At 34.8% G+C, this 27,721-nt stretch overlaps 1 protein-coding gene across 4 annotated transcripts in view; it reads right to left on the bottom strand.

Moving 5' to 3' along the window:
- Ints13 (integrator complex subunit 13) overlaps nt 1–27,721 on the bottom strand; it is a 74,741-nt gene that overhangs the window by 16,279 nt on the left and 30,741 nt on the right. For 3 of the 4 annotated variants that reach the window (XM_074083070.1, XM_074083069.1, XM_074083067.1), the window contains 7 exons: nt 20,218–20,307; nt 19,981–20,070; nt 18,687–18,865; nt 17,504–17,674; nt 16,976–17,133; nt 16,461–16,691; nt 9,631–9,770 (listed from right to left, as the gene is read on the bottom strand). In XM_074083070.1, coding sequence (XP_073939171.1) covers nt 9,631–9,770; nt 16,461–16,691; nt 16,976–17,133; nt 17,504–17,674; nt 18,687–18,865; nt 19,981–20,070; nt 20,218–20,307 — 1,059 coding nt within the window. The remainder of the gene's footprint in view (nt 1–9,630; nt 9,771–16,460; nt 16,692–16,975; nt 17,134–17,503; nt 17,675–18,686; nt 18,866–19,980; nt 20,071–20,217; nt 20,308–27,721) is intronic. The other variant, XM_074083068.1, reaches the window with a different exon arrangement.

Here is a 27,721-nt window from a genome sequence, read left to right as displayed (position 1 = left end):
GAACAACAAAATGTATTCTGCAAGCATCTGGGATGCCCTGGATCTAACAAAATTCATGGACACAAAACATGACTTCTGCCTGCCTGTGCTGTCCTGGAGCTGACCCCCAATACCATTGGGTACAACTGCAACCCTGCTAGGTAAGCATATCACATCATCTGCTCTGGAGGGAACTACAGTCCAATGCAGCTTGTGGGCAGATTGTACCCTCCTGGTGGCCAAATAACAGGAAAAATTTCACCTCCACCTGGGTGGGGTGGTGGAGTGATAAGCTGATCCAGCCTGTGTCGGGGTGGGGAAGCCAAACAGCAATCTGGGAAAAATAACAACACATTTGACCACCTTGAAAAAAACTGGTAGTGAGCTGAAACTGAAAGACTTCCAAGAGAAAAGTGGCCCACCAAAAAGCTCAATTCTTGCTCCCAGGCTTGCTCTGCAGGCAGAACAGGCTGGTGACTGCACACATACCAGCTCCTTGTGGTACCACTTCATAAAACCCACCTACAAGAACAAGCTGACCCAGAAGGCCATACCCACAAGAATAGCCTGGGCTCAAACACCCTGAGCAGATGCCCCCCAAAGCTGTCCAGTAGAGAGGGACAACATTTACTGCCACACAGTCCAGCATATCAACCCCTCCACTTGCACCATAATTAAAATTACCTAAGTATCAATCTCTATGCAAAGAACTGTTAATCTCCTCAATATCTGTAGATTGTAGATAATATCACAAAGGGTTTTTCGTATATTATGTAAATGACTGGTTTGGCATTGAATCTGTGAACTTGTTGCTAAGCTATACCTTCATGTCAGTGAAGAGAAATATTACAACAACCAAGCCAACAACTAAACTAGTCACAGCATAGAAAAAAGCCAAGAGAAAGACAACAGGTGATTAAAGCCCCCAACTAACTAATCAACAACACACGCACAAAGAACAAAACAAAAACTGTTAGCCTCAAAACGCTACCAGTAACACAACAAAGGATTTGGTGGAAAGTGAAGGGGATGAATCCTCAGTTTCTGACTTCAGAAGAATGATGATAATAATCAATGAACTTAAAGAGAAGTTTACAGAGGACATATAAAAACAATTTAATGAATCCTAAGACAACACAAATAAAAAACAAGACACAGAAACAACTAAATGAATTCAAAGAGTATTTAAACAAACTCTAAAATGAAACTAAGGAGATTATTAAAAAAAAAAGAGATAAGTGAAATAAAGAAACATGAAAAAGGACTTTAACAAATGTATGGAAAGTCTCAAAAAAAAAATCAAACAGAAATCCTGGAAACAAAAAGTTCTTTAAGTCAAATATAAAATACAGTTGAAAGCCATTTCAGCAGACTAGAACAAGTGCAAGACAGAATTTCAGGGCTCGAAGACAAAGTAGGTATTAAAGAAAAAACAAAAAGAACTCTGCTACTCTATCAAAAGAACAAACCTGCAAATCATGAGCATTGAAGAAGGAGAAGAAGCGCAAGTCAAAGGTATAAGTAATATGTTCAACAAAATCATGGCAGAAAATTTCCCAATTCTCAAGAAAGAGAACCCACTCAGGTACACAAAACAGCCATGATCAAAACAGAATCTCTCCGCAGTATACTATAGTCAAAACAATTAGCACAGAGAATAAGGAAAAAATATTCAAGGCTGTAAGAGAGATAAATAACATATAAAGTTAAAGTCATCAAAATAACAAGAGATTTCTCAATAGACACCTTAAAAGCAAGAAGGGCATGGAGTGAGGCATTTTTGAACACTAAAAGAAAATAGTTTCAGTCCTAGATATTCTATCCAAAAACGTTTTCATTCAAAATTGAAGAAGGAATAAAAAACTTCCATGATAAACAGAAACTGAAACAATACATGACCACTAAACCACCACTACAGAAGATTTTGAAAAGAATTCTACATACAGAAGATGAAAACAAACATAGCCACAAAGGGATGGGAATTACTAAACCTCAAGAGAGGAATAAACAATAATTAGAGACTAGCATAGAATTCTTTGCACACACATAAACTCTTACACAACAAAAACAACTAACTGGCAGAAATCACCACATACCTCTCAATATTAACACTGACTATTAGTGGACTCAACTTCCCCATCAAAAGACACCCATTAGCAAACTGGATTAAAAAGGAAGACCCAACAATCTGTTGTTCATAAGAAACCCACCTTATAGACAGAAACAAACATTGCCTTAGAGTGGAAGGGTAGAAGACTTACCAAGCTAATGGCACCCTAAAACAGACAGGAGTAGCAATACTTACATCAGATAAAGTAGACTTCAAACATAAATTAGTCTGAAGAGACAAAGAAGGTCACTTCATAGTAATAAGAGGAGCAACACATCAAGAGGAAATAACCATTGCTAACTTATATATGCCCAATATCAGTGCACCCAATTTCATTATACATATATGCTACTGAACTTAAATACACAGACAGTCCCCAAAACAGTGGTGATGTGAGACTTCAATACTCCTCTATCACCAATAATAGGTCATCAGACATTGAACAAAGAAACTCTAAAATTGAATGACACCATAGATCAAATGGACCTGACAGACATGTACAGAGTACTGTATCCTATAATAGCACAATATACACTCTTTTCAGCAACTCATGGAACTTTCTCTAAAACAGACCATATTTTAGGTCACAAATGCATATATAAGAAAACTGAAATAACTCCCTGCATATTGTCTGACCACAACACAATAAAACCAGAACTCAACAACAAAACAAACAACAGAAAGGACTCAAACACCTACAGACTGAAAAATAAGTTGCTCCATGATCAGTCGTCATTGAAGAAATAAGGGAGGAAATCAAAGATCTCCTAGAATTTTGTGAGAATGAAAGCACAACCTATCAGAACTTTTGAGACACATTGCAAAGGCAGCCTTAAGGAAGAAACTGATAGCCATATTAAAAACACAGAAAAATCTCAAATAAAGGACCTAACACTATATCTCAAACTCCTAGAAAAACAAGAAAAAGATGAATTCAAAACTAGCAGAAGCAGAGAAATAATAAAAGTGAGGGCCAAAATCAACAAAATAGACAAAAAAACCCCCCAAAAAACCACTTACAAAGAATCAACAAAAGACTGGTTCTTTGAAAAGATAAAAAAAAGACTGAAAAACCCCTGGAAACTGATTAAAATGAGGAATTAGGAGGGAAAAGACCCAAACTAACAAAATTAGATATGAAAAAAGGCAAATCACAACCAACACCACGGAAATCCACAGAATCATTAGGGAATACTTTGAAAACCTATTTTCAAATAAATTGGAAAATCAAGAACAAATGAACAAATTTCTAGACACATATGATGATCCAAAATTGTGCCAAGAGGATATAAATCACCTAAACAGATCTATAACACATAATGAAATTGGAGCAGAAAGAAAGAGTATCCCAATAAAGAAAAATCCAGGACCTGACGGATTCACTGCTGAATTCTACCAGACCGTTAAAGAACACCAACACCTTAAACTTCTCCATGAAATAGAAAGGGGAGGAACACTACCAACCTCATTCTATGAAGCCAGTATTATACTCATCCCCAAACCAGACAAGGACGAGGAAAAAAAAAAAAATTACAGGCCAATCACTTTAATGAGCTTAGATGCAAAAATCCTCAATAAAATATTGGCAAACCAAATTCAACAATATATCAAAGAGATCATACACCATGATCAAGTTGGTTTCATCCCATGGATGCAGGGATGGTTCAGCATACATAAATCATTAAATGTAATACATCATATTAACAGAAGCAAAGACAAAAAGCACTTGATCCTGTCAATACATGCAGAGAAAGCATTCAAAAAAATTCAATATCCTTTCATGATAAAAGCTCTGATGAAACCAAGAATAAAAGGAATGTACCACAACACGATAAAAGGCTATATATGGTAAGCCTATAGCCAACATCATACTAAATGGGGAAAATGCAAACCATTTCCTCTAAAGTTAGAAAGAAGACAACAGTGTTCAGTCTCTCTACTCTTATTCAACATAATCTTGGAAGACCTAGCCAAAGCAATAACACAAGAAGTAAATGAATACAAACTGGTAAGGAAGAAGTCAAACTATCCCTATTTGTAGATAACATAACTCCACCAAAAAAATTCCCAGACATCACAAGCAGTTTCAGCAAAAGTAGCACAATACAAAATCAACTGAAAAAATCAGTAGCCTTTCTATACACCATCAATGCACAGATTGAGAAAAAAAATAGGAAAAAATTCCATTTACAAAAGCCTCAAGAAAATTAAAATACGGAGGAATAAACTTACCAAAGGATGTAAAAAACCTCTACAATGAAAACTATAAACAACTGAAGAAAGAAATCAAAGATTACAAAAGATGGAAAGCACTCCCATGCTCATTCACTGGCAAAATCAGTATTATGAAAATGACTATATTACCAAAAGCAATCTACATGTTCAACACAATCCCATCAAAATCCCAATGACATTCATCACAGATACTGAAAAAGTCAACCCTAAAGTTCATTTGGAAGCACAGAAAGACTGCAAATACCAAGGGCAAAACAGAGCAAAAAGAGCAATGCTGAAGTTATCACAATACCTGACTTCAAACTATGCTACAGATCCAGAACAATAAAAACCATAGTACTGGCACAAAAACAGATATGAAGACCCAGTGTAACAGAAGACCCAAATATGAATCCACCCAACTACACACCCCACAATTTTTGACAAAGATGCCAAAAACATACGATGGAGAAAAGATAGCCTCTTCAACAAATGTTGCTGGGAAAACTACCTGCAGAAAACTGAAACTAGATCCATGTCTTTCACCCTGTAAGGTATCAACTTAAAGTGGATTAAGGACCTTTAATTTAAGATCTAAAACTTTGAAGCTAGTGAAGGAAAGAGCAGAGAATACACTAGAATTAATAGGCATAGGCAATGTCTTCCTCAACTAGTTCAGCAACTAAGCAAATGGATTGACAAATGGCACTACATAAAATTAAAAAGCTTCTGCACAACAAAAGAAATAGTTTCTAAATTGAACAGGCTGCCCAGAGAAGGGAAGAAAATCTTTGCCAATTATACATCTGACAAGAGAGTAATAACCAGAATATACAGGACGTTCAAAAAACTAAACTCCCAAAACATCAATGACCAATTAGCTGAACAGAGCTTTTTCAAAGAAAGAAGTTCAAATAGCCAAAAAAGATACATGAAGAAATGCTTAACATCAATTCCCAGCCATAAAGACAATGCAAATCAAAGCCACATTAGAATCTACCTCATTAATGTGAGTCAACTCCCTGTATAGCTACCCTTATCTCAACCAGCAAAAACCCTTGTTCCTTCCTATTACTGCTTATACTCTCTCTACAACAAAATTAGAAATAAGGGCAAAATAGTTTCTGCTGGGTATTGAGGGGGTGGGGGGGAGAGGAAGGGGGCGGAGTGGGTGGTAAGGGAGGGGGTGGGGGCAGGGGGGAGAAGGGACCCAAGCCTTGTATGCACATATGAATAATAAAAGAAAAAAAAAGAAAAAGAATCTACCTCACTCTTGTTATAATGGCTATCAAAAGGAACACAAACAACAAATGTTGACGTGGAGAAAGTGTGGGGGAAAAGGACCCTTCATACACTCCTGGTGGGAATGTACATTAGTACAACCACTATGCGAAACAGTATGGAGACAACTCAAAAAACTAAAAATAGAACTGCCATATGATCCAGAAATGCCAGTCTAAGGGATATACCTGAAGGACTATAAGTCAGGTTACAATAAAGTCACGGGCACAACCATGTTTACTGCAGCATTATTTACTGGACTAGAGAACGTCACCTTAAGTGAAGTTAGCTGGGTCCAGAAGGCCAAACTCTGCATGTTTTCTCTCATATGTGGAATATAGACCTAATACAAATACAAGTAATATTATGAAAAACAGGTCACACTAAGGAGGTTACATACAAGAGAGGGAGGGTAAAAGAAGGAAGTTAGGAAGGTGAAGTTGATTGATGTACCTCATATACAAGAACGAACATAGAAGCTTTAAACTGTTGGAAATCACCGTAAGAAGAGGACTAATCAGAGAATAGGAGGGCAAAACAGGTCCTGTCTCAGGGGCTGGTACTGGTAGGAGGGGAGAGGATGTGGGAAAAGGGTGTAGGAGAGGAATGTGGTGCAAATACTATGTAAAAATGTATGTAAACAGAAAAATAAGACCTATTGAAACTATTCTAAGAACGGAGAAGGGGAGATAAAGGAAAATGATGAAGGAAGTGAATTCAGGTATGACATACTTGATACATTGTAAGAACTTTTGCAAAAGCCACAAAGTACCACCAGCACAACAATTTGAAAAAAAAGTTAACTGAATGCTCATACCTTGCAGCAGGAATGTAAAATGTTACAGGCACTTTGGAAAATAGGGTGGCAGGTCTTCTTTTATAAATAAATGGAGTAAAAAGAACTACCAATACACACACAGTACACGGAACCTCAAATGCATTAGCCCATGTAAAATAAGTCAATCTTAAAAAGCAGCTTAATATATGATTTCGTAAGACTCTCTTGAAAAAGGCACAATTACGAAAAGAAAAACATCAGTTACCAGGGATCGGGGATAAGAAGAATACAGGATGATTACAAAGATCAACGCAGGGAAACTTTTGGGGTATAATATTTTATACTGATTGTGATGGGAGACATTATACAACTTCATGCAATGTCTAAACTCAAAGAACTACACACCAGAAAAGAGTTAATATTACTGTAAATGAGTGCTTAAAGAAAATTTAAGAAAACAGAACTTTACTTTTCTTATAAATTTGTCATTAGACAAAATTTAAAAACAACAAAACACATAAAGGAGCAAATAAAATCACCCATAATATCATTACCTTAACAAGTCTTTTATTCAGTGCTACTCTCTATCACCAAAATGATATTTTGGTTTTCTGTTACTGTATCACACAACAAGAATTCAATAGATTTCTAAAGGGCATATTTAAGGGTTTTTTTTTCTTTTGGTAGTACTGGAGTTTGAACTCAGGGCCTCATACTTTCTAGGCAGGCGCTCTACCACTTGAGGCACACTGCCAGCCCTTAAGAGGACATTTGGAATAATCCAATCCTCAAGGCAGTGTACACAAATTGACTTTGGGGAGGTCTGGGAGCTAATTTTCCAAAGGACATAAAATAAAAGGCCCAGATAACTTGCCAATCAAAAGAGACATGATGGTTTAGGTTGTAAAACAGAGCAGAAGAAAAAGCAAACATTTTTCAAATATCCATCTCAAATGGAAAGTTAGAAGGGCAGACAGTGATTTATAATTAAAGTGGTTCTCATATGCGTTTCAGGGTTAAAAGTAGCAGGGATTCCTTTAATTTAATGACAGCTGATAATTCACTTAAGTGATGAGCTTAGTGTATCAGCGTATGGAAACTTTCAAAACAAAACTGACATCACAGAATACATGAATTTATAGCCCTTTTTTTTTCTCCCTATGTTAGTATATATTTATTCACTCAATCATTCAGCATATAACTGAACTCATAGAAGCAAACCACAACTATGCTGAGTAATAGTCTCTGCCCTTAAAAATGTTTCAGACTAACAGCAGAAGAGAGATGTTAAAGATGCTCTATGTACTACCAGAGTGGCAATTCTAGGAAGTATTGGAAGCACAAAGAATCAGACCTAACTGAATTATGAAGTAAGGGAATTTTTCTTGAAAAAGGAGTCAATTAAGCTGAGTGATACAGATATTACAAGAATGAAGAGCAAGTATTCGTGACAATAATTACTATTGGGCTGCACAAATTATACCTATGTAAAACAGGTACTGTCTGGGGGCTGGTACCTGTATTAGGGCGAGGATATAAGGAAAGGGTGAGGGCTGGTGGAGTGGTTCAAGTGGAGTCATTGAGTTCAAGTCCTAGTACTACCAAAAAAACCAAAAAAAGGACCTAAGGAAAGGGAAAAGGTGTAGAAGGGTGAATATGTGGAAATATTATGTATTGAATGTATGAAAAAGGAAAAATGAGACCTGTTCAAACTATTCTAAGAAAGGAAGGAGGGGAGTTTTGGAAGGGGTGAATTTAACTAAGATATACTGTAGGCACATTTTAAATGTCACTATATACCCCCAGTATAATAATAAATTTTTTTTTTTTTAAATTACTAGTGTGAAGAGGCAACCTATAGAATAGGAGATAATCTTTGGAAATTATTTGTCAAACAAAGCATTAATATCCAAAATATATATATAAAAAAATTATGTATGTATTAAGTTGCAAATTAATTGAGCAGACACTTCTTAAAAGATATACAAAATGGCAAATATATAAAGAAATGTTCAATATCTTTACCCATAAAGGAAATGCAAATCAAAATGACACTAAGAATTTATCTGACCCCTTCATCATGGCTATCATCAAGAATGAATGAATAAATAAATAAATTAGATCTATGGACCACTATCATTTAGGTTTTTTGGGGGTTTCTTTGTGTTTTTTTTTTTTACTAACATGTGTTTTGGCTACTTGCAATTACTGCCAGCACAAGTACTTTTAAGAGTTCTAATTTCCAAGGAATGTAGACATAAGTTTAGCGTATACCTAAATTTCTCATTCTAATCAACAGCTGCATGTCCTGGCATGTTATCAACAGACATTTATTTATAGCCTATTATTTTCTAGATTCTTTGGCAAATGCTTAAAAGGTAAATCAGAAGACTACCTCAAGGGTGATCTCTGATTCTATGACTTCAAAAAAACTAGGAAGCTGAACACATATCAAAATATACATAACCATGACGGATGTATATAAAAAGCAAGTAAGTCTACTTTCTCCCTAGGATGAACTGCCATTAATGTGAACCTAGTCAGCCCTGAGGTGTGTGCCTCACGAGAGGCACTGTCATCAATCTGTTGATGGTATACAATATTCCCATTTATACTAAAAAAACTAAACCTAGTTTACCTTCAAGAATTATTTTAGAAGCTCTCAAATTCCAAATTCAATCTTTAATGCCTAGAATTCCTTCAAAAGAAAATTATAGCACTCAGCTTATAATAGTTAAAAGGTTTTACAATGAAAATACTGTTTATAACAGTATCTTCATTTAACTTCATTCAAACAAGTATAATTTATCAATGAATGAGTGTTATCAATAAATTAGGTATGTCTTCAAGAACCTAGAACTTAGTATAACATCAGGAGTTTAATCAGATTCCAGTTTCTATACTTACAGTTTCTTAAAGCACTAACTTTAGGACTGCTGGAGTGGCTCAAGTAGTAGAAGGCCTACCAAACATGAAGCCCTGAGTTCAAACCCTAATACTGCCTCAAAAAAAAAAATCAAGAGTTTATAGTAAAAATGCTTATTTTCCAAAGGCTTCACTAATGGAAATATAACTACTCTTTTTCTTTTAAATGCTGACAATGTCTTTGCCTCCTCTAGCTCTCAAAACTGTAAGCAGAGAATCTCTTAAATGATATCCAAGAGCAGATAAAAGCTCTTCCTCATAAACACAATAATATTAAATGATACTGTGAAACAAAACTTAATTGGAAAAGTCTTTACAAATAGTTACCATGATTGTATCCTACCTTTTGATTTTTCCACCTGTGGAGTTTCTTCCACTTCAACAAGGGGCTTTTTGTTTGGAGGTTCTGGAGAATCAGGAGAATCTTTTATAATCTCAGCTTCAACCAAGTCTTCTTTTCCACGTTCTAAGATGCCTTTTAATCTTTTAGAGGGACAAATGAAATATAAAGTTAAATTTTTAGAAATTTACAAATTAAACTACCTTTGCCTACCAGTTTTTATATAACATAGCTGATCTCACAAAATACACCAAGCGACATTAGAAACTTCAATATAAAATCAGGTAAGATAACTTAACGCATTAAACACAAGTTTCCCTTTTCCATCAAAATAATAATAATGCAATAGTTCAGGAATTAGTCAGAAAACCCCAGAGGAAAATTGAAGAAGTTATCATCAAAAATGTGAGAAATAATGTGATATTCAGAGGATATTTCACAATTTTAAAGATATGGAAAAAACACTATTCCAAATTACAAAAAAGACGAAGATGTTTACTATTAGTTGTTCTTCTATGTACTCTGGAAATGTACTTAGGTTGCACAACTTAGGAACTTAGTTCTAAGCTCTCATTGAGTTTCATCAGGGAAGAAAAATACTAGCAAAACAGAGAGATGCACGTTAAGGTCAGTATGAGCTGAATCAGTTCTTTGTTCTTCTTACAGTGACCCAATTTTGTTTCAGAAGCTCAAGGAAAAAAGTAAACTGCTAAAGTTGATGAGAATAAAACTATTTTACTTATCTATGAAATGATGTGATTTCCAGAAATAGCTTCAAAATGTTCTTGGTAAGGGTAATGGATGTGCCTATACTTCTAAGGCAACTACATACACATATACAGTATAGACATATACCAAAGTATCTATATATAGATAGAGGCAGCAAAGATACTTCTCAGCATTTAAAACAGTAAAATCTATGCTTTAAATTAAAACTATACTCATATTTCATCTCACCTATTAGAATGGCCATATTCAAGGGCAATAACAACAAATGCTGGCGAGGATGTGGTAAAACAGGAACCCTTACACACTGTTGGTGGAATGCAAATTAGCATAACCACTATGGAAAACAGTACAGATTCCTCAAAAGCCTAGAGATAGAACTGCCATATAATCCAGTGATACCGCTCCTGGGCATCTACCCAAAGGAATGTAAGTCATGACACAATAGAGACACCCATACACTGATGTTTATCTCAGGACTATTCTCAATAACCAATCTATGGAAACAACCCAGATGCCCTACAACTGATGAATGGATCAACAAATTGTAGTATATATACACAATGGAGTTTTACTAAGTCATAAGGAAAGACATGTGGTTTGAAGGAAATGGATGCAACTGGAGGACATCATGCTAAGTGAAGACTCAGAAAGGTGGATGTTTTCTCTCATATGTGGAAGACAGATCCTAAAAATAAACATATCTAACCCCATTATCATCAATAGAGAGGTCATCCAAACAAAAAATTAATGAAGGTATTCAAGATCTAAAATAGTAGATCAAATAGACCTACTTGATGTCTACAGAACATTTCATCCAACTTCTACACAATATACATTCTTCTTAGCAGCCCATGGAACCTTCTCCAAAATAGATCATATCCTACGGCACAAAGCAAGCCACAGCAAATATAAGAAAATAGAAATTATACCATGCGTACTATCTGATCACAATGCAGTAAAAGTAGAACTCAACAACAAAAGTAAAGACAAAAAACATGCAAACAGCTGGAAACTAAATAATTCATTATTTAATGAACCATGGGTCACTGATGAAATAAAACAGGAAATTAAAAAGTTCCTGGAAGTCAATGAAAATGGAAACACAACCTACCGGAAACTATGGGACGCAGCAAAGGCAGTCCTGAGAGGAAAGTTTATAGCCATGAGTGCATATATTAAAAAGATTGAAAGATCCCAAATCAATGACCTAATGATACATCTCAAACTCCTAGAAAAACAAGAACAAGCAAATCCCAAAACAAATAGAAGGAGAGAAATGATAAAAATAAGAGCTGAAATCAATGAAATAAAAACCATACAAAGAATTAATGAAACAAAAAGTTGGTTCTTTGAAAAAATAAACAACATCGATAGACCCCCTGACAAACCTGACTAAAATGAGGGGAGAAAAAACCCAAATTAGCAAATCAGAAATGCAAAAGGGGAGATAACAACAAACACCAAGGAAGTCCAGGAAATCATCAGACACTACTTCGAACACCTATATTCAAATAAATTTGAAAAACTGAAGGAAATGGACAGATTTCCAGATACATATGATCATCCAAAATTGAACCAAGAGGAAATTAATCACCTGAATAGATCTATAACATAAAATGAAATTGAAGCAGCAATCAAGAGTCTCCCCAAAAAGAAAAGTCCAGGACCTGATGGATTCTCTGCTGAATTCTATCAGACGTTTAAAGAAGAACTGATACCAACCCTCCTTAAACTGTTCCATGAAATAGAAAGGGAAGGAAAACTGCCAAACACCTTTTATGAAGCCAGTATTACACTTATCCCAAAACCAGGCAAAGACACCTCCAAAAAGGAGAACTATAGGCCAATCTCCTTAATGAACATTGATGCAAAAATCCTCAACAAAATAATGGCAAACCGAATTCAACAACACATCAAAAAGATTATTCACCATGACCAAGTAGGCTTCATCCCAGGGATGCAGGGGTGGTTCAACATACGAAAATCAATAAACGTAATAAACCACATTAACAGAAGCAAAGACAAAAACCACTTGATCATCTCAATAGATGCAGAAAAAGCCTTTGATAAGATCCAACACCACTTCATGATAAAAGCTCTAAGAAAACGAGGAAAAGAAGGAAAGTTCCTCAACATTATAAAAGCTATATATGACAAACCTACAGCCAGCATTATATTTAACAGAGAAAAACTGAAACCATTCACTCTAAAATCAGGAACCAGACAAGGATGCCCACTATCTCCACTCCTATTCAACATAGTACTGGAATTCCTAGCCAGAGCAATTAGGCAAGAAGAAGGAATAAAAGGAATACAAATAGGTAAAGAAACTGTCAAAATATCCCTATTTGCAGACGACATGATCCTATACCTTAAAGACCCAAAAAACTCTACTCAGAAGCTTCTAGACATCATCAATAGCTACAGCAAGGTAGCAGGATATAAAATCAACATAGAAAAATCATTAGCATTTCTACACACTAATAATGAGCAAACTGAGAAAGAATATATGAAAACAATTCCATTTACAATAGCCTCAAAAAAATCAAATACCTAACAAAAGATGTGAATGACTTCTACAAGGAAAACTATAAACTTCTGAAGACGAGATTGAGGAAAACTATAGAAAGTGGAGAGATCTCCCATGCTCATGGATTGGTAATCTACATGTTTTATGCAATTCCCATCAAAATTCCAATGACATTCATTAAAGAGATTGAAAAATCTATTGTGAAATTTATATGGAAACACAAGAGGCCACGAATAGCCAAGGCAATACTCAGTCAAAAGAGCAATGCTGGAGGTATTACGATACCTGACTTCAAACTATATCACAAATCAGTAATGATAAAAACAGCACGATACTGGCACAAAAACAGGCATGAAGACCAGTGGAAAAGTATAGAGGTCCCAGATATGAAGCAACACAACTTTGACTTTGACAAAGGAGCTAAAAATATACGATGGAAAAACAGCACCCTCTTCAACAAAAACTGCTGGGAAAACTGGTTAGCAGTCTGCAAAAAACTGAAACTAGATCCATGTATATCACCCTACACCAAGATTAACTCAAAATGGATCAAGGATCTTAATATCAGACCACAAACTCTAAAGTTGATACAGGAAAGAGTAGGAAATACTCTGGAGTTAGTAGGTATAGGAAAGAACTTTCTCAACGAAACCCCAGCAGCACAGCAACCAAGAGATAGCATAGATAAATGGGACCTCATAAAACTAAAAAGCTTCTGTTCATTAAAAGAAATGGTCTCTAAACTGAAGAGAACACCCACAGAGTGGGAGAAAATATTTGCCAGCTACACATCAGACAAAGGACTGATAACCAGAATATATAGGGAACTTAGCAAACTACATTCTCCCAAAACTAATGAACCAATAAAGAAATGGGCCAGTGAACTAAACAGAACTTTCTCAAAAGAAGAAATTCAAATGGCCAAAAAACACATGAAAAAATGCTCACCATCTCTAGCAATAAAGGAAATGCAAATTAAAACCACGCTATGATTCCACCTCACCCCTGTTAGAATAGCCATCATTAGCAACACCATGAACAACAGGTGTTGGGGAGGATGCGGGGGGAAAAAGGAACCCTCTTACCATGTTGGTGGGAATGTAAACTAGTACAACCACTCTGGAAAAAAATTGGGAGGCTACTTAAAAAGCTAAACATTGATCTACCATATGATCCAGCAATACCACTCTTGGGGATATACCCAAAAGACTGTAACATAGGTTACTCAAGAGGCACCTGCACACCCACGTTTATTGCGGCAGTATTCACAATAGCCAAGTTATGGAAACAGCCAAGATGCCCCACTACTGATGAATGGATTAAGAAAATGTGGTATCTATACACAATGGAATTCTATGCAGCCATGAAGAACAACGAAATGTTATCATTCGCCGGTAAATGGATGGAATTGAAGAACATCATTCTGAGTGAGGTTAGCCTGGCCCAAAAGACCAAAAATCGTATGTTCTCCCTCATATGCACACATTAGATGAAGGGCAAACACAACAAGGGGATTGGACTTTGAGCACATGATAAAAGCGAGAGCACACAAGGGAAGGGTGAGGATAGGTAAGACACCTTAAAAATTAGCTAGCATTTGTTGCCCTTAACGCAGAGAAACTAAAAGCAGATACCTTAAAAGCAACTGAGGCCAATAGGAAAAGGGACCAGGAACTACAGAAAAGGTTAGATGAAAAAGAATTAACCTAGAAGGTAACACACACGCACAGGAAATTAATGTGAGTCAACTCCCTGTATAACTATCCTTATCTCAACCAGCAAAAACACTTGTTCCTTCCTATTATTGCTTATACTCTCTCTACAACAAAATTAGAGTTAAGGGCAAAATAGTTTGTGGTGGGTATTGAGGGGGTGGGGGGGAGAGGGAGGGGGTGAAGTGGGTGGTAAGGGAGGGGGTGGGGGCATGGGGGAGAAATGACCCAAGCCTTGTATGCACATATGAATAATAAAATAAAAAAAAAATTTTTAAAAAGATAAACATATCTAAACAAAAACAAGCATATACTAATTCATATGTAGAACATGTTAGTAAAACAACTCTATGGCACTCAAGGAAAGAGGGAAAGGAAAAGAGAAGATAGAGCATCAGTAATATCGTAAAACGTAAGATGTGAAGGTAGAGGACATAAGGATGTGTATTGAAAGCTGTTGAAAGTGGGGAGGTAGGAGGTAAAGAGGTAAAGGAGAGTAAAGGAAGGGGTTGAACGGAACAAAACAAAGTACACCCACAGTGGTGATACATAGAGAAACCCCTTTGAACATCAACTTAAATACTAATGATGAAAGACAGGACTGCAAAATAGGTACAGTATGTTGGGTGGGCGTGGAGAAGTAGGGTAGGCGAATGAAGGAGATTAAGATGAGGGTATATGGTTGATGGATTTCATATACTTATATGAAATAGAACACAGAAATCTCTTGCAATTGCTTTAAGTGGGGCAGAACGAGGTTAAGGGGGAGAGAGGATGGGAGTGATCAAACCAATGTACAATATAAGCCTAATCATAATTGTCACTATGGTTTCCCCCCACGTATAAATGAATATATCCTAATAAAAAAAATTATAAAAAACATGAAGCCTATGCTTTAAGAAATTGTAAATAAATAAACCTGAATCTGCTTATATTCCCAATACTATAGCAAATACTAGGTTCCTGAAGACAAACTCAATTTATTGTTTAAACTCAATTCATGGCATGAATTTACACATATACATATAAATATATATATATATATATATATATGGATACATATATAGAGACAGAGAAAGAGAGGCAGCATGCATGCATGTGACAAAAGATGATGGATATCTTTTTTATTGATGTATATATTTAAAATGTTTCATAATGAAAACTTGAGTTTTATTTTTAAGTGATTTACTACAATGCCACTATTACACTTATTTAGTTAAGCCTGATTTATGGCAAGGCAGTAGAAGATACAGCCAGCTGACATATTTTTATTTGTAGGACTTTATTCCCCCCTACCCTTTTTTTTTTTTAACTTAACCTTGATACTACTATAGAAGTATAAACTAGGGAAAAGAGTATACTATTAAGGAATGTTTCCAGAATTAGGACTATATGCTCTTCCTCTGTATTTCCAAGGGCAACCTGTGCCTAATTTTATGGTAGTACCTTCTTACACTTTGCTGTTATCACTTGCTTGCCTATCTCTACCAACTTACAGTGGTAAGTTCTTCCAGGGTAGGGATCTTGTGCCAAATGCTTGGCACATCATAGGCATTAAATATTTACTGAAAAAGGGAAAAAAATTATGTTTTAAAAATTCATAACACATAAAGCACATACTGATACAAACATCATGCAATATGATATTCAAAAGCTAATTAGGAAAAATTAATGCTATTTTTTGTCCCAACAGTTAAAAACTCCTTACCTTTTAAGCCCAAGAAAGATCTACATTTTAGGAATGATTAAAATTATAGTTATAAAATAAACAAGCTTGTGTTAAATGAAGTTTGAATGTGTTATAAGCAAAATGTGATTAAGACAAAGCCCCCCTGGGTCCTATATTAATGCCAAGAAGTCACCTCTCTGAATCTTGCCAAGATTTATCCTGTTCATAATCTTTCACTGCTTTTTCTGACTTATCCTCTTTGTCTTCCCTCTTTCTTCCCCGTTTCTTTCTTTCCTCTTCTTCTGGGGGTTTGCTCCTACATGCCATCAGACATTCCAAAACTCTTTGATGTTTCTCCGAGTTGTTGATATGGGCTCTGACAAGGGTTTCTAATTCATTCCACATGATACGGTATTGTTCATCTCTGCAGTAAAGATTTAAAGTAACATTCTCAGAAATGTCCTATAAGTAAGATTCAAATATTTAAACATTAATAATATTCAAGTGTCACTTCCTACTGGTAAAGTTAAAAATAAATATGGACTTCTTTTCTCTTACTTGATAGTTAATGGTGGAATTCTAAGTTACAATGTACTCTATATTTTATCTACATCATATGTACATCTGTATATATACTCATCCTCAAATAATTTACATATGGAATACGTCACCTTAAAAAACAATACATATCAATTAAGAAAACTCTACCTTTTAGGACCCTTTCCTCTTGTACCAACTGTAGAAATAGGCAGAGGATCATTTTTTCTTTCCATATCAACTAAATTGTATATTGTTTTTTGACAGTTTAATACATCTTCTTCTGTCAAAGATTCTTTCACAATAACACCGGCTAATGGAACCACCTGCTTAAAAGAAAAAGGAAAATCTGTCCTGAAAAACAAATATCAAAGCTTTGAGGCAGAGCCTGACTTTAAAACTGACTTTGGTTACCACAGTGAGTGAATCTATAACTATTACTTTGATTCCCAATTACTAATTCTTTAACTATAGCAAACTCACATATTTCATGTTTTTACTTGAGAAATGATATAAATTGCAAATTTTAAAATTTGTTTCTACAAAGAACAAGAAAAGTGAAAATGTTTTTTTTTAATTTTTTTTATTCATTTATTCAAATGTGCATACATTGTTTGGACCATTTCTCTCCCCAACCCCCCGCCTCCTCCTTCTCCCCCCCACTACCCTTACTTATAAAACTTTAAATGTAACACTTACCGCTTGCATATTGAAAATTGTAGTTTGTGAAATAATCATAGGCCAGTAACGAGTGTGTTTTTCTAACTGATCTTTTGCTCGTTCCAAAGGGATCTCAAGACTTCCATCAATTTTATATCTGGGGTCTAGAAAAGGAGTTAATCTGTTTTCCCTCATAAATTCACCAAAATCCTAATGATAAGCAAATAAAAGAAAATTAGATACTATTTTTAATGTTTTAATATGGGTTACAAGTACTAATCTGTTTCCCTGATGTCTTCTGGGCATGTGATTTGCATCAAAGGACTTTCTGTAACAGTAGCTTCCCACCTCACTACTTTTTCCATTTTTGAATTTGAACCTATCATTCTTTATTACAATGGAAATGAAAAAAGCCTCAAACATAAACACATTCATGTCACTTTTCCCTTTTTAAACATCTAGGAACATTCATTTCATTGCATTACTATAATTTAACTCCTTTCTATTATATAAATGAATGAGTTAATCACATGAGAAGATTAATTTGCTTGCTTAAAAACTAGACACAACATCAAAATGTTAACAGAGTGGTTATCTTTGATAATGAAGAAATACAGGTAATTTGTAGCTTTTGCTTTTGTTTTTTTGATATCTGCATGTTATAAATTTTTCACAATGAATACTGATTAGGTTCCCATTAAAGTATGTAACACCTGGTGGTTTATAAAGCATTTCAGTATACATCTGATTTCCACAACCACCTCATAAAGTAGACAGCCACTAAATACCACAAGGGGAGGGAGAATGGAAAATTAAAATCAGAATAGAATTTCTAACAAAAATACAATGATCCCCCAATATACAAAAATAAATGTAAAAGTAGCAGTAATACAAATACTCAAATGTTTCCGCTTGCCATTTAAATTATTAGAATTTAAATTCCATCTAAAATGCCAGTTCAAATCAATTTTCCTTCTTCTCTATGGTTTCACTGTTTCATTACAATCCAGGTACTTTCGTTGTATGCACTGAATACATACCATGAAAGACTAGATAGCGACAAATAGCTCTTTTGAGAAAATATGGCAGGAAACTTATCTACTTGAAATAATAATAACTTCTTCCAAACATTTTTTTCTCAAATGTTAGCACATAATATAAACTAAATAACTATTTGCTAATTGACGACAGTCTCAAAATGTAAAATTTATAGATTTCTTACTGTAATACGGTAGTCTGTAACTCTTCCTCCACATCCTTCACTAATTGAAGGTGGATCCTCTAGAATGGATCGAGAACTGCTAAGGACATGCAAAAATATCTCTCCTCCATGACTACTAAGCATATGACTAATGACTTTGGAACCTGACTTTCGTGGTTGTTCCAATAAAACAGAGCGACCTGTCAAAAGCAAGATTATACTATCGGTAATGAAATTCAAATAGGTTCTTATCATTTCATTAAATTTACATCTAGGGTTTTTTTTTTTCATTTTCTTATTGATCCCCATACTTCAACCAACATTGCTCATTTACTATACCTTTACTTCAATTCTTAAAAATCTGAATTCTAGCCTCAGTTTACTCTCATATACTCCAAGTTTATGCAGTAATTTGGAGAGTTCTGCAAAACAAGTATAATGATCTTTGGTATGTTTGGTTGTATACTTTATTCAATTTTAAGTTCACATAAATTTTTCCTCCAGGACATTCAAGAAGAAAAGTAAGATAATTACTAGATAATCCTCAAGTTATCAATACTATAAAACATATGAGAAGAAGGCTCCATTCTCAATTCATTTCCACATCCCTCCTCATCAGTACTGTTACTTTCTTTCTCACATGCCCATATGTTAAATCTGAATTTTATATAGTCTGATAATCAAATTGTGCTTAACAGTGAAACTAACATTCTGATTTTTTATCTGAAAAATCAATCTGAAATTAACAAACTGATTTTTTAAAACAATGGCTCTAAAACATAGGTCATCCTAAGAATTACCACAAAGCTTTGAAAATATGAAATTTAAAACATGGGAATTCAAAAATACATACTAATAAAAAAATTTTTTTAACACAAGGAAACCATAGGCTTAAGGTCACAGGTAAGAAATCATATGGCATAATATTAAAAACATGATATTCATATATGATAAAGGTTAAGTGCTCAGAGAGAAATAGGTGCGTACATACTTTGTAATTTAAAATTTAGTGAACCAAGATAAATGATTTATATTATTCTAACTTCCAAAAAAAACCAAGTTAGGCTCGACAGGTTTCATTTTTTCCTATATAAAAACACTTACAGTAAATAAAATTTGCTTAGCTAAACAGTCTGAAAGTAAGATGTAAACCTTAGCAAATTTGTTAAAAGGTATTTGCAAATATATTACTTTTGAAACAGTTCTGGCAAAAACTTAAGACTATTCTGACAAAATAGTTTTCCAGATCTCTTATTCTCACTAATTATTTCACTTATGCTAATCACAGTTAGAAAAATTAAATGATGAAAGTTACCATTTAATAGAAAATTAGTAAGGCAGGAAGAAGGTCTGCTATTTACATCTACAGGTGAAATTCGGTATGCTCCAGTACAATAGTGTAATTCTGAAACAGAAGGAAAGATCAATTTGAAAAATTTCTTATTGAGCCCCTGAAACAATGAAAAACAAAAATGTAGAAAAGACATTTGATCCCACATTAATGCTTTAAAAACCTCTGACTTATTCTTTTCTATTATCTTTAAACACCTACCAATGTTATTTGTCCTCGGTGTGCACCACTTTAGTGTTATCGTTTCTTTAAATGAGCCTTCTCTACTGCTGCCACCCAAGTGGGTATCACCTTTAGAAATATTTCAGAGAAATGATAATATTATTCATAAGATCATAAACTTCAAATTAACTATTTATCTAGTTTTCCTAATGTGTTTATAGCTTTGTAAGAGAAAATACTTCAACCAGAGACAGCTAGCACTTTCCTGTACTTCCCTTAACCTGAAACAAAATCATCAAGTTTAAGCTCAGGAAAGCACCACTGACTATGGCCATGGAAGGCAATACTAAACAGTAAACAGAATCCACATGAAAATCCAGAAATATTGAACTTTGGATTTATGGAGGGAAGAGGGAAAATCCCTACCAGCAGGAATTGTCCAAAAGGCAAGGCACTAGAGAATTCTTACAGGAATATACCAATGGGCACTTTATAAAAATAAAATTCAGCCCTTCCAAAATTTGAGGACACAGCAAGAAGACAGCCATCTGTGAACTAGAAAGTAGGCCCTCATCAGACACCATATCTGCCAGTCTTTTTCTGGGGAGGAGCCCTCACACTTGCTCAGGGCAGGTTCTCTACCACTTCAGCCACTCCATCAGTCCAAAATCTGCCAGTCTTGATCTTGTCTGAGGCTATGCAGAAAGCGTGTTTTTCTCTTCAGAATGTGGAAGTAGTAGATATAGAAAGACTTAAAAATTATGTACAACTTATTACTCCTGGAGAAATAACATAGGTTTTATAGCATTGGTATAAGAAAAAAAAAGGCCCACAGAAAAATTAGAATTCAAGCAATGAACAAAGTGGGAACATTATCAACTTATAAAAATAGCTTCAAAGTATATTGTATCAATTTTTAAATCTAATGTATAAGAAAAGAAGAGCAGGCAAGATGGCTGATCAGCAGTTTCCACCATTTGACTCTGTGAATGAGAAAAGTCAGGTTAACACAGGAGACTATATGCTAAAGAGAAAAACAGGAAGAACATTAGGAATCATGAAAGCAGCAGCAAGATAGCAGCAAAATATGGAGAAACCGAGGCAACAGAGAAAAATTACAAACTGAAGATACCAACAAAGGGGAGATGAATTGTCAAACAAACCTGAAAGTACTAAGACCCGCCAATGGAAACTGCAGTTGGAACTGGGAACCCAGAGTTCAAACCCTCTGAATCAAGAAACTTCCACAGCTGCTCCTCCCACAAGAATGTAAACTGGTGGAGAGGGACTGTGAGCATTAAAGACCAGCACAAAGAGTGACTAGGTCCCTCAGTTCTTTGACAGCCAGTATAGAACTCAGGGTTCTGTTTGCTCCCCCCACTCACTGATGCATAGAGGGGTCACCCTAAGGCTTGGATGCTTGCTGCATCTGAGAAAACAAACTGGGTAAGTGTGTGCAGAAAATGGGAACCTGCCTAGCCCACAGATCCCTGGAGCCAACAGCAGCTACCATATGCAAAAAAGGGAAGCATCTATATTGAAAGCAGCCAAGAAGTGGACAACTAACCTTTCTACAAGAGATTCCAGCTAGTTTACCTTGATCTGAGCAGTACTAGGGATCAAGCCTACTGTCTGAATCTGTGGGCAAATGCTTGACTACGGACCCAGTGTGGCCAGCCTGAACTTTGAGACTATTTCAACTGAAAGATTATAGGTGATTAAAACGTTCAACCAAAAACTTGGTGGCAGATATGTAAATCCCAAAGTAGAAACACAAGTAATATAAAAAAGTAAAAAAAAAAAAAGGCAACATTTTTCCTCCAAAAGTCAACAGTTCTATAGTAATAGACGTGAATGACAGAAAAGAAGATGAAATTTCAAATGAACTTAAGACAACAAGGATAAGAATGACCAACAACATTAAAGACACATATAAGACCTGAATAAATTCAGAGATACAGATAACCAACTGAATGAGTTCAAAGAGAATTCAAATAAATAGATGAAAGAAGGAATACAATACAGGATATGAAAGAGGAATTCAATAAAGATATCAAAATCTGGGGAAAAATCAAATTGAAATTCTGAAAATAAGAAGCTGAATAAACCAAAAATAAAGGAACAACAACAACAATAAAAAAACAAGTAATCAAGTTGAAAGCCTTGCTAATAGAAAAAGCACAACATGCAAGACCTCTGGGACACCATCAAAAGACCAAATCAAAAAACCATGAGTACAGAATTACAAGAAGTATAAGCTAAAGGCAAAGAAAACATATTAAAGAAAGTAACAGCAGGAAACTTCCTCAACAATGAGAAAAAGAGGGTCATCCAGCAACAGGAGGTTTTCAGACCACCAAACAGGCAACATCAGAAAAGAAATGCCCCTAAACATATTATACTTAAAATACTGAATTTACAGAATGAAGAAAGAATACTGAAAGCTACAAAAGAGAAGTAACAAGTCACATATGAAGGCAAATCTACCACAATAAGAGATTTCTCAATAGAAACTCTAAAAGCTAAGAGGGCATGGAAACATATTCCAAGTCCTGAAAGAAAAGATCTATCAACCTAGATTAATGCATCCAGCAAAGCTATCTTTCATAATTGATGAACAAATAAAATATACCAGTGTATTAACAAAAACATAATGAATTCATGAACACTAAACCAGCACTGCAGAACATACTTAAAAGAATCCTACAGACAGAAAAAGAAGATAAATGAAAAAAGGGAAAAAACAAGAATGAATAAATGTGAGAAGCCAAATAGATTAGTAAATGAGGATTAGAAAAGAAGCAAATATTGCAAATACAACAAAATGACAGGAAATACTACATACTTTTTAATATTAAACTGAATGTTCATGGTCTCGATTCTGCAATCAAAAAACACAGAATGGCAGAAATAAGGTATGAACAATTGTCTAAAAGAAAAGCATATGTATGACAAGATGAACGTTGGCTTAGGATGAAAAGACAGAAAACAGATTTTCTAAGCAAATGATCCCCCAAAACAGGCAGGAGTAGCTATACTCATGTCCAGTAAAACTTTAACATCAGTCAGAAGAGATAAAGAGGATCACTTCATATTAATTATTATCTCCTCTATAAAGAAGAGATAGCAACTGTAAACATCTATACCAGATGTTGAATAACCCAACTTCAGTAAACAAACACTACTGGACTTACAAGCAGAGACAAACCACCAACATAATAATAGTAGGAGACTTCAATATCCCACTCTCACTGATGGGTCATTTAGGAAAAAAATTAACAGAAACTTCAAAATTAAAAAAAAATAGAGACCAAATAAACATAACAGACAGCTACAAAATATTTTATACAGCAGCTGCACAATAAACATTCTCAGCAGCCCTGGAAATTTCTCCAAAATATATCATTATTTAGGCCATAATGCAAGTCTCAATGAATTTAAGAAAACTGAAATAATTCCCTGGATTCTAACTGACCACAATGGAATAAAACTAGAAATTAACAATAGAAATTTCAGAAAATACTTAAACTCATGGAGACTGAACAATTCATTGTTGAACAACGAGTGAGTCATCAAAGAATAATGGGAGAAAAATCAAAAATTTCCTAGAATGTAATGAAAAGGAAAACACAACTGACCAGAACCTCTGGAATGCAGCAAAGGCAGTGCTAACAGGAAAGTCTCTATCTATGTGTGCGTATATCAAAAGAACGGGAGATCTCAAATAAACAGCCTAATGTTGCACCTCAAAATCTTTGAAAAACAAGGAGCCAAACCCCAAATTAGCAGGTAGAAAGAATAATAAAGTTTAGAGCAGAAATTAACGAAACAGAAAGTAAAACAGGACAAAAAAAATCAATAAAACAAAATGTTGGTTCTTTGGAAAGATAAGTAAGACTGATAAACCCTTAGCAAAGCTGAATAAAAAGAGGGAAAAGACTCGTTAATAAAATCAGAGATTAAAAAAACAGGATCACAACAAATACAATGAAATCCAGAGGATACTTCAAAAATTTATATTCTAAAAACTGGAAAATCTAGAAGAAATTGATAAATTTTTAGATGGATTTGACCTAGCAAAATTGAAACAAGAGGATATAAACAAATTAAATGGATCTGCAACAAGCAATGAGATTGAAGTAGTACTGAAGAGTCTCCCAGCAAAGAAGAGTCCAGGACAAGAGGGAGTCATTGCCTAATTCTACCAGACCCTTAAAGAAGAATTAACACAAAAATGTTCCTCAAACTATTCCATAAAATAGAAAGGAACACTTCCAAACTAATTATCTGAAGCCAGTATTACCCTAATTTCAAAATCCAAAGAAGGGAAGAGAGGGAGGGATTGAGGGAGTGGGAGAGGGAAGGGAAGGAAAGGGAAGTGAAGGAACTGGAAGAAAGGAGGGATTACAAACCAATTTCCATGATGAACATAGATGCAAAATGTGTTAATAACACTGGGCACTGGTAGCTCACACCTATAATCCTAGGCACACAGGAGGTAGCGATAAGGAGGATCACAGTTCAAAGCTAGCCTCAGGCAAAGAATTTGAGAGACTCTATGTCAAAAATACCCAAAATAACAAGGGATGGGAAGTGTCTCAAGTGTTAGAACACCTGCCTAGCAAGCATGAAGCCCAGAATTCAAACCCCAGTACCACCAAAAAAAAAAAAAAACCTCAATAAAAGAGGAAAACATTTCCTCTAAGGTTAGAAATGAGACAGGATATCCACCCTCCTGACTCTTATTCAATATATTATGGAAATTCCTAGCCATACCAGTAAGGCAAGAGAAAGAAATAAAAGAGATTCAAATAGGAAGAAATTAGTCAAATTATCCTTATTTCCAGATGATATGATTCTATATTCAAAAGCCCTAAAACTCCATCAAAACTCTCCTCCATCTGATAAACACTTTCAACAATGTAACAGGATTTAAGGTTAACATAGTAATTTTTCTATATACCAACAATGAAAAGGATGAGAAAGAAATTGGGGAAACAATTCCATTCACAATAAACTCAAAAACACCTAGGAATCAACCTAGATCTATACAATGAAAGTTATACAATCTTGAAGAAAGAAAGTGAAGGAGACACAGTAAGATGGACTTCCCATGTTGATGGACTGGCAGGATTAATAGCATGAAAATGGCTATGCTACTGAAAGCAATCTATAGATTCAATGCAATACTCATCAAAATCCCAATGTCATTATTCACAGAAATAGAAAAATTCATCGTACAATTCATATATGGGAACATAAAAGATCCTAAATAGCAAAAAGAGCAACACTGGAGGTATCACAATACTGGACTTCAAACTGTACTACAGAGGAGAAAGAAAGTCACAAACACGTAAGTTCAGGAAAGAACAATCTCCACAAAGAAATATATGAACACGTGAGAATTAGAAAAGAATCAGTCATGTCTATCTCAATAAACCAAAAACCTCCAACAATAAATACGGGCAAAAAAGAAGAACAAACAATAGAATCAACCAAGAGAAAAAAAACTAACAAAATTGCAGGAACCAGAAAATACCTCTCAATAATAACCCTTAATGGACATAACTCTCCCATTAAATTATGCAGATTGGCTGACTGGATTAAAAAACAAGCTCCAACTATTTGTTGTTGGAGCTGGTAAAGGCACACACACACAGACAGGCTGAAAGTGAAAGGACAGAAAACAATATTATCAAACAGGGAGAAGAAGAAAGGAGTAGCCTACACTCGTATCAGATAAAATACACTTCAAGCCAAAAACAGAAAAGAAAAAGAAGGTTACTATATAGCAGTAAAGGCAACAATCCATCAAGAAGATGGAACAACTGTAAATTTACACACACAAAATATTGATGCACCCAAACTTCATAAGACAAAGACTGGTAAACATGAGGGGACAAATAATTTTCAGATACAATAATACTGACTTTAATACCGCACTCTCATCAATAGCTAGACTAGGAGGGTTAAAAAAAAAAACTTCAGAGTTAAACTGTACTAATGGACAAAGACATGCACAAAATACACATTCTTCTCAGCAGCCTTTAAATTTCCTCTAAAGAAGATCACATTCTAGGCCATAAAGCAAGTCTTAAAGACAAGAATATTGAAATGTTTTTTTGTGTTGTAGGTATGAGATCTAACAGAGCATTAATGACAAAATTACACAAACATGTGAAGACTGAACAACATGCTTTTGAATGACCACTGGGTCACTGAAGAAGTTAGGGAGGATATTTTTAAATTCCTGGAATTAAATGAAAATGAAAACATAATATACCAGAAACTATGGATTACAGCTAAGACAATTCTAAGAGAAAAGTTTATAGCCATGAGTACCTACACTAAAAACCAGAGCGATCTTAAATAAATAATATAATGACGCACTTCGAACTCTTACAAAAACAAGAACAAGGAAACCCCAAAAACTAGTAGGTGGAAAGAAATAATAAAACATCAGGGAGAAACAGAGACATGAAATAGAGACTAAAGAACAATACAAAAAGTCAAGTGAAAGAAAAAGCTGGTTCTTAGATTGATAAACCCTTAGCCAAACCAAAAGCAGAAGACCCAAATTAAAATTAGATGTGAAGAGGGAGGGATTTCAACAGGTATCAATGAAATTCAAAGGATTATTAGGAAACACTGTGAAAAATAAATTCCAATGAATTAGAAAATCTAGAAGAAATGGATAAATTTCTAAATATATATGATCTATCTAAATTGAACCAAGAGGATGTAAATAACTAATGGATCTATAACAAGCAATGAGATGAAAGCAGTAAAATAACGAGTCTCCCAATAAAGAAAAGCCCAGAAGGAGATGAATTCTCTGCTGAATTCAAACAGACCTTTAAAGAATGCTCCTCAACACACCAATGCTCATGAAACTATTCCACAATTCAGACGGGAAAGGAACACAATTAAACACATTCTATCAAGCCAAAGTCAGTATTACCCTTATACAAAGTCAGATAAGGACACAACAAAAAAAAGACAACTACATACAAATTTCCTTGTTAACTATAGAAGCAAAAACTCTTAATAACTGCAAATCAAACTTTAAAACACATTTAAAAATCATACCACAATCAACTAGGTTTCATTCAAGGGATGCAAGGCTATTTCAACATATACAATTCAATAAAAGTAATACAGCACACAAATAGAATCAAGAACAAAAACCAAATGGTCATATCAACCAATGCAGAAAAAGCCTTTAACAACACCCCATCATGATAAAAGCCTGGAAGAAAGTAGGAATAGAAGGAAAATAATAAAAGCTATATATATGGTAAACCTATAGCCAACACTGCTCTAAGTGAGGAAAAACTGAAAGCATTTCCCCTAAATTCAGGAACAAGACAAGGGTCTCCACATTCATTCAGAATAGTGCTTGAAATCTTAGCCAGAGCAATAAGGCAAGAGAAAGAAATAAAAGGTATACAGATAGGGATGGAAGAAGTCAAATTACCCCTATTTGAAGATAGGACCATATATTAAAAAAAGAACACAAAGACTCCACCAAAAAAACTTTTAG

This window comes from Castor canadensis, chromosome 8, assembly GCF_047511655.1.
Source record: "Castor canadensis chromosome 8, mCasCan1.hap1v2, whole genome shotgun sequence".
Taxonomy (NCBI): Eukaryota; Metazoa; Chordata; class Mammalia; order Rodentia; family Castoridae; genus Castor; species Castor canadensis.
Note: the sequence above shows the minus strand (reverse complement) of the source record. Positions and strands in the feature narration are given on the sequence as shown.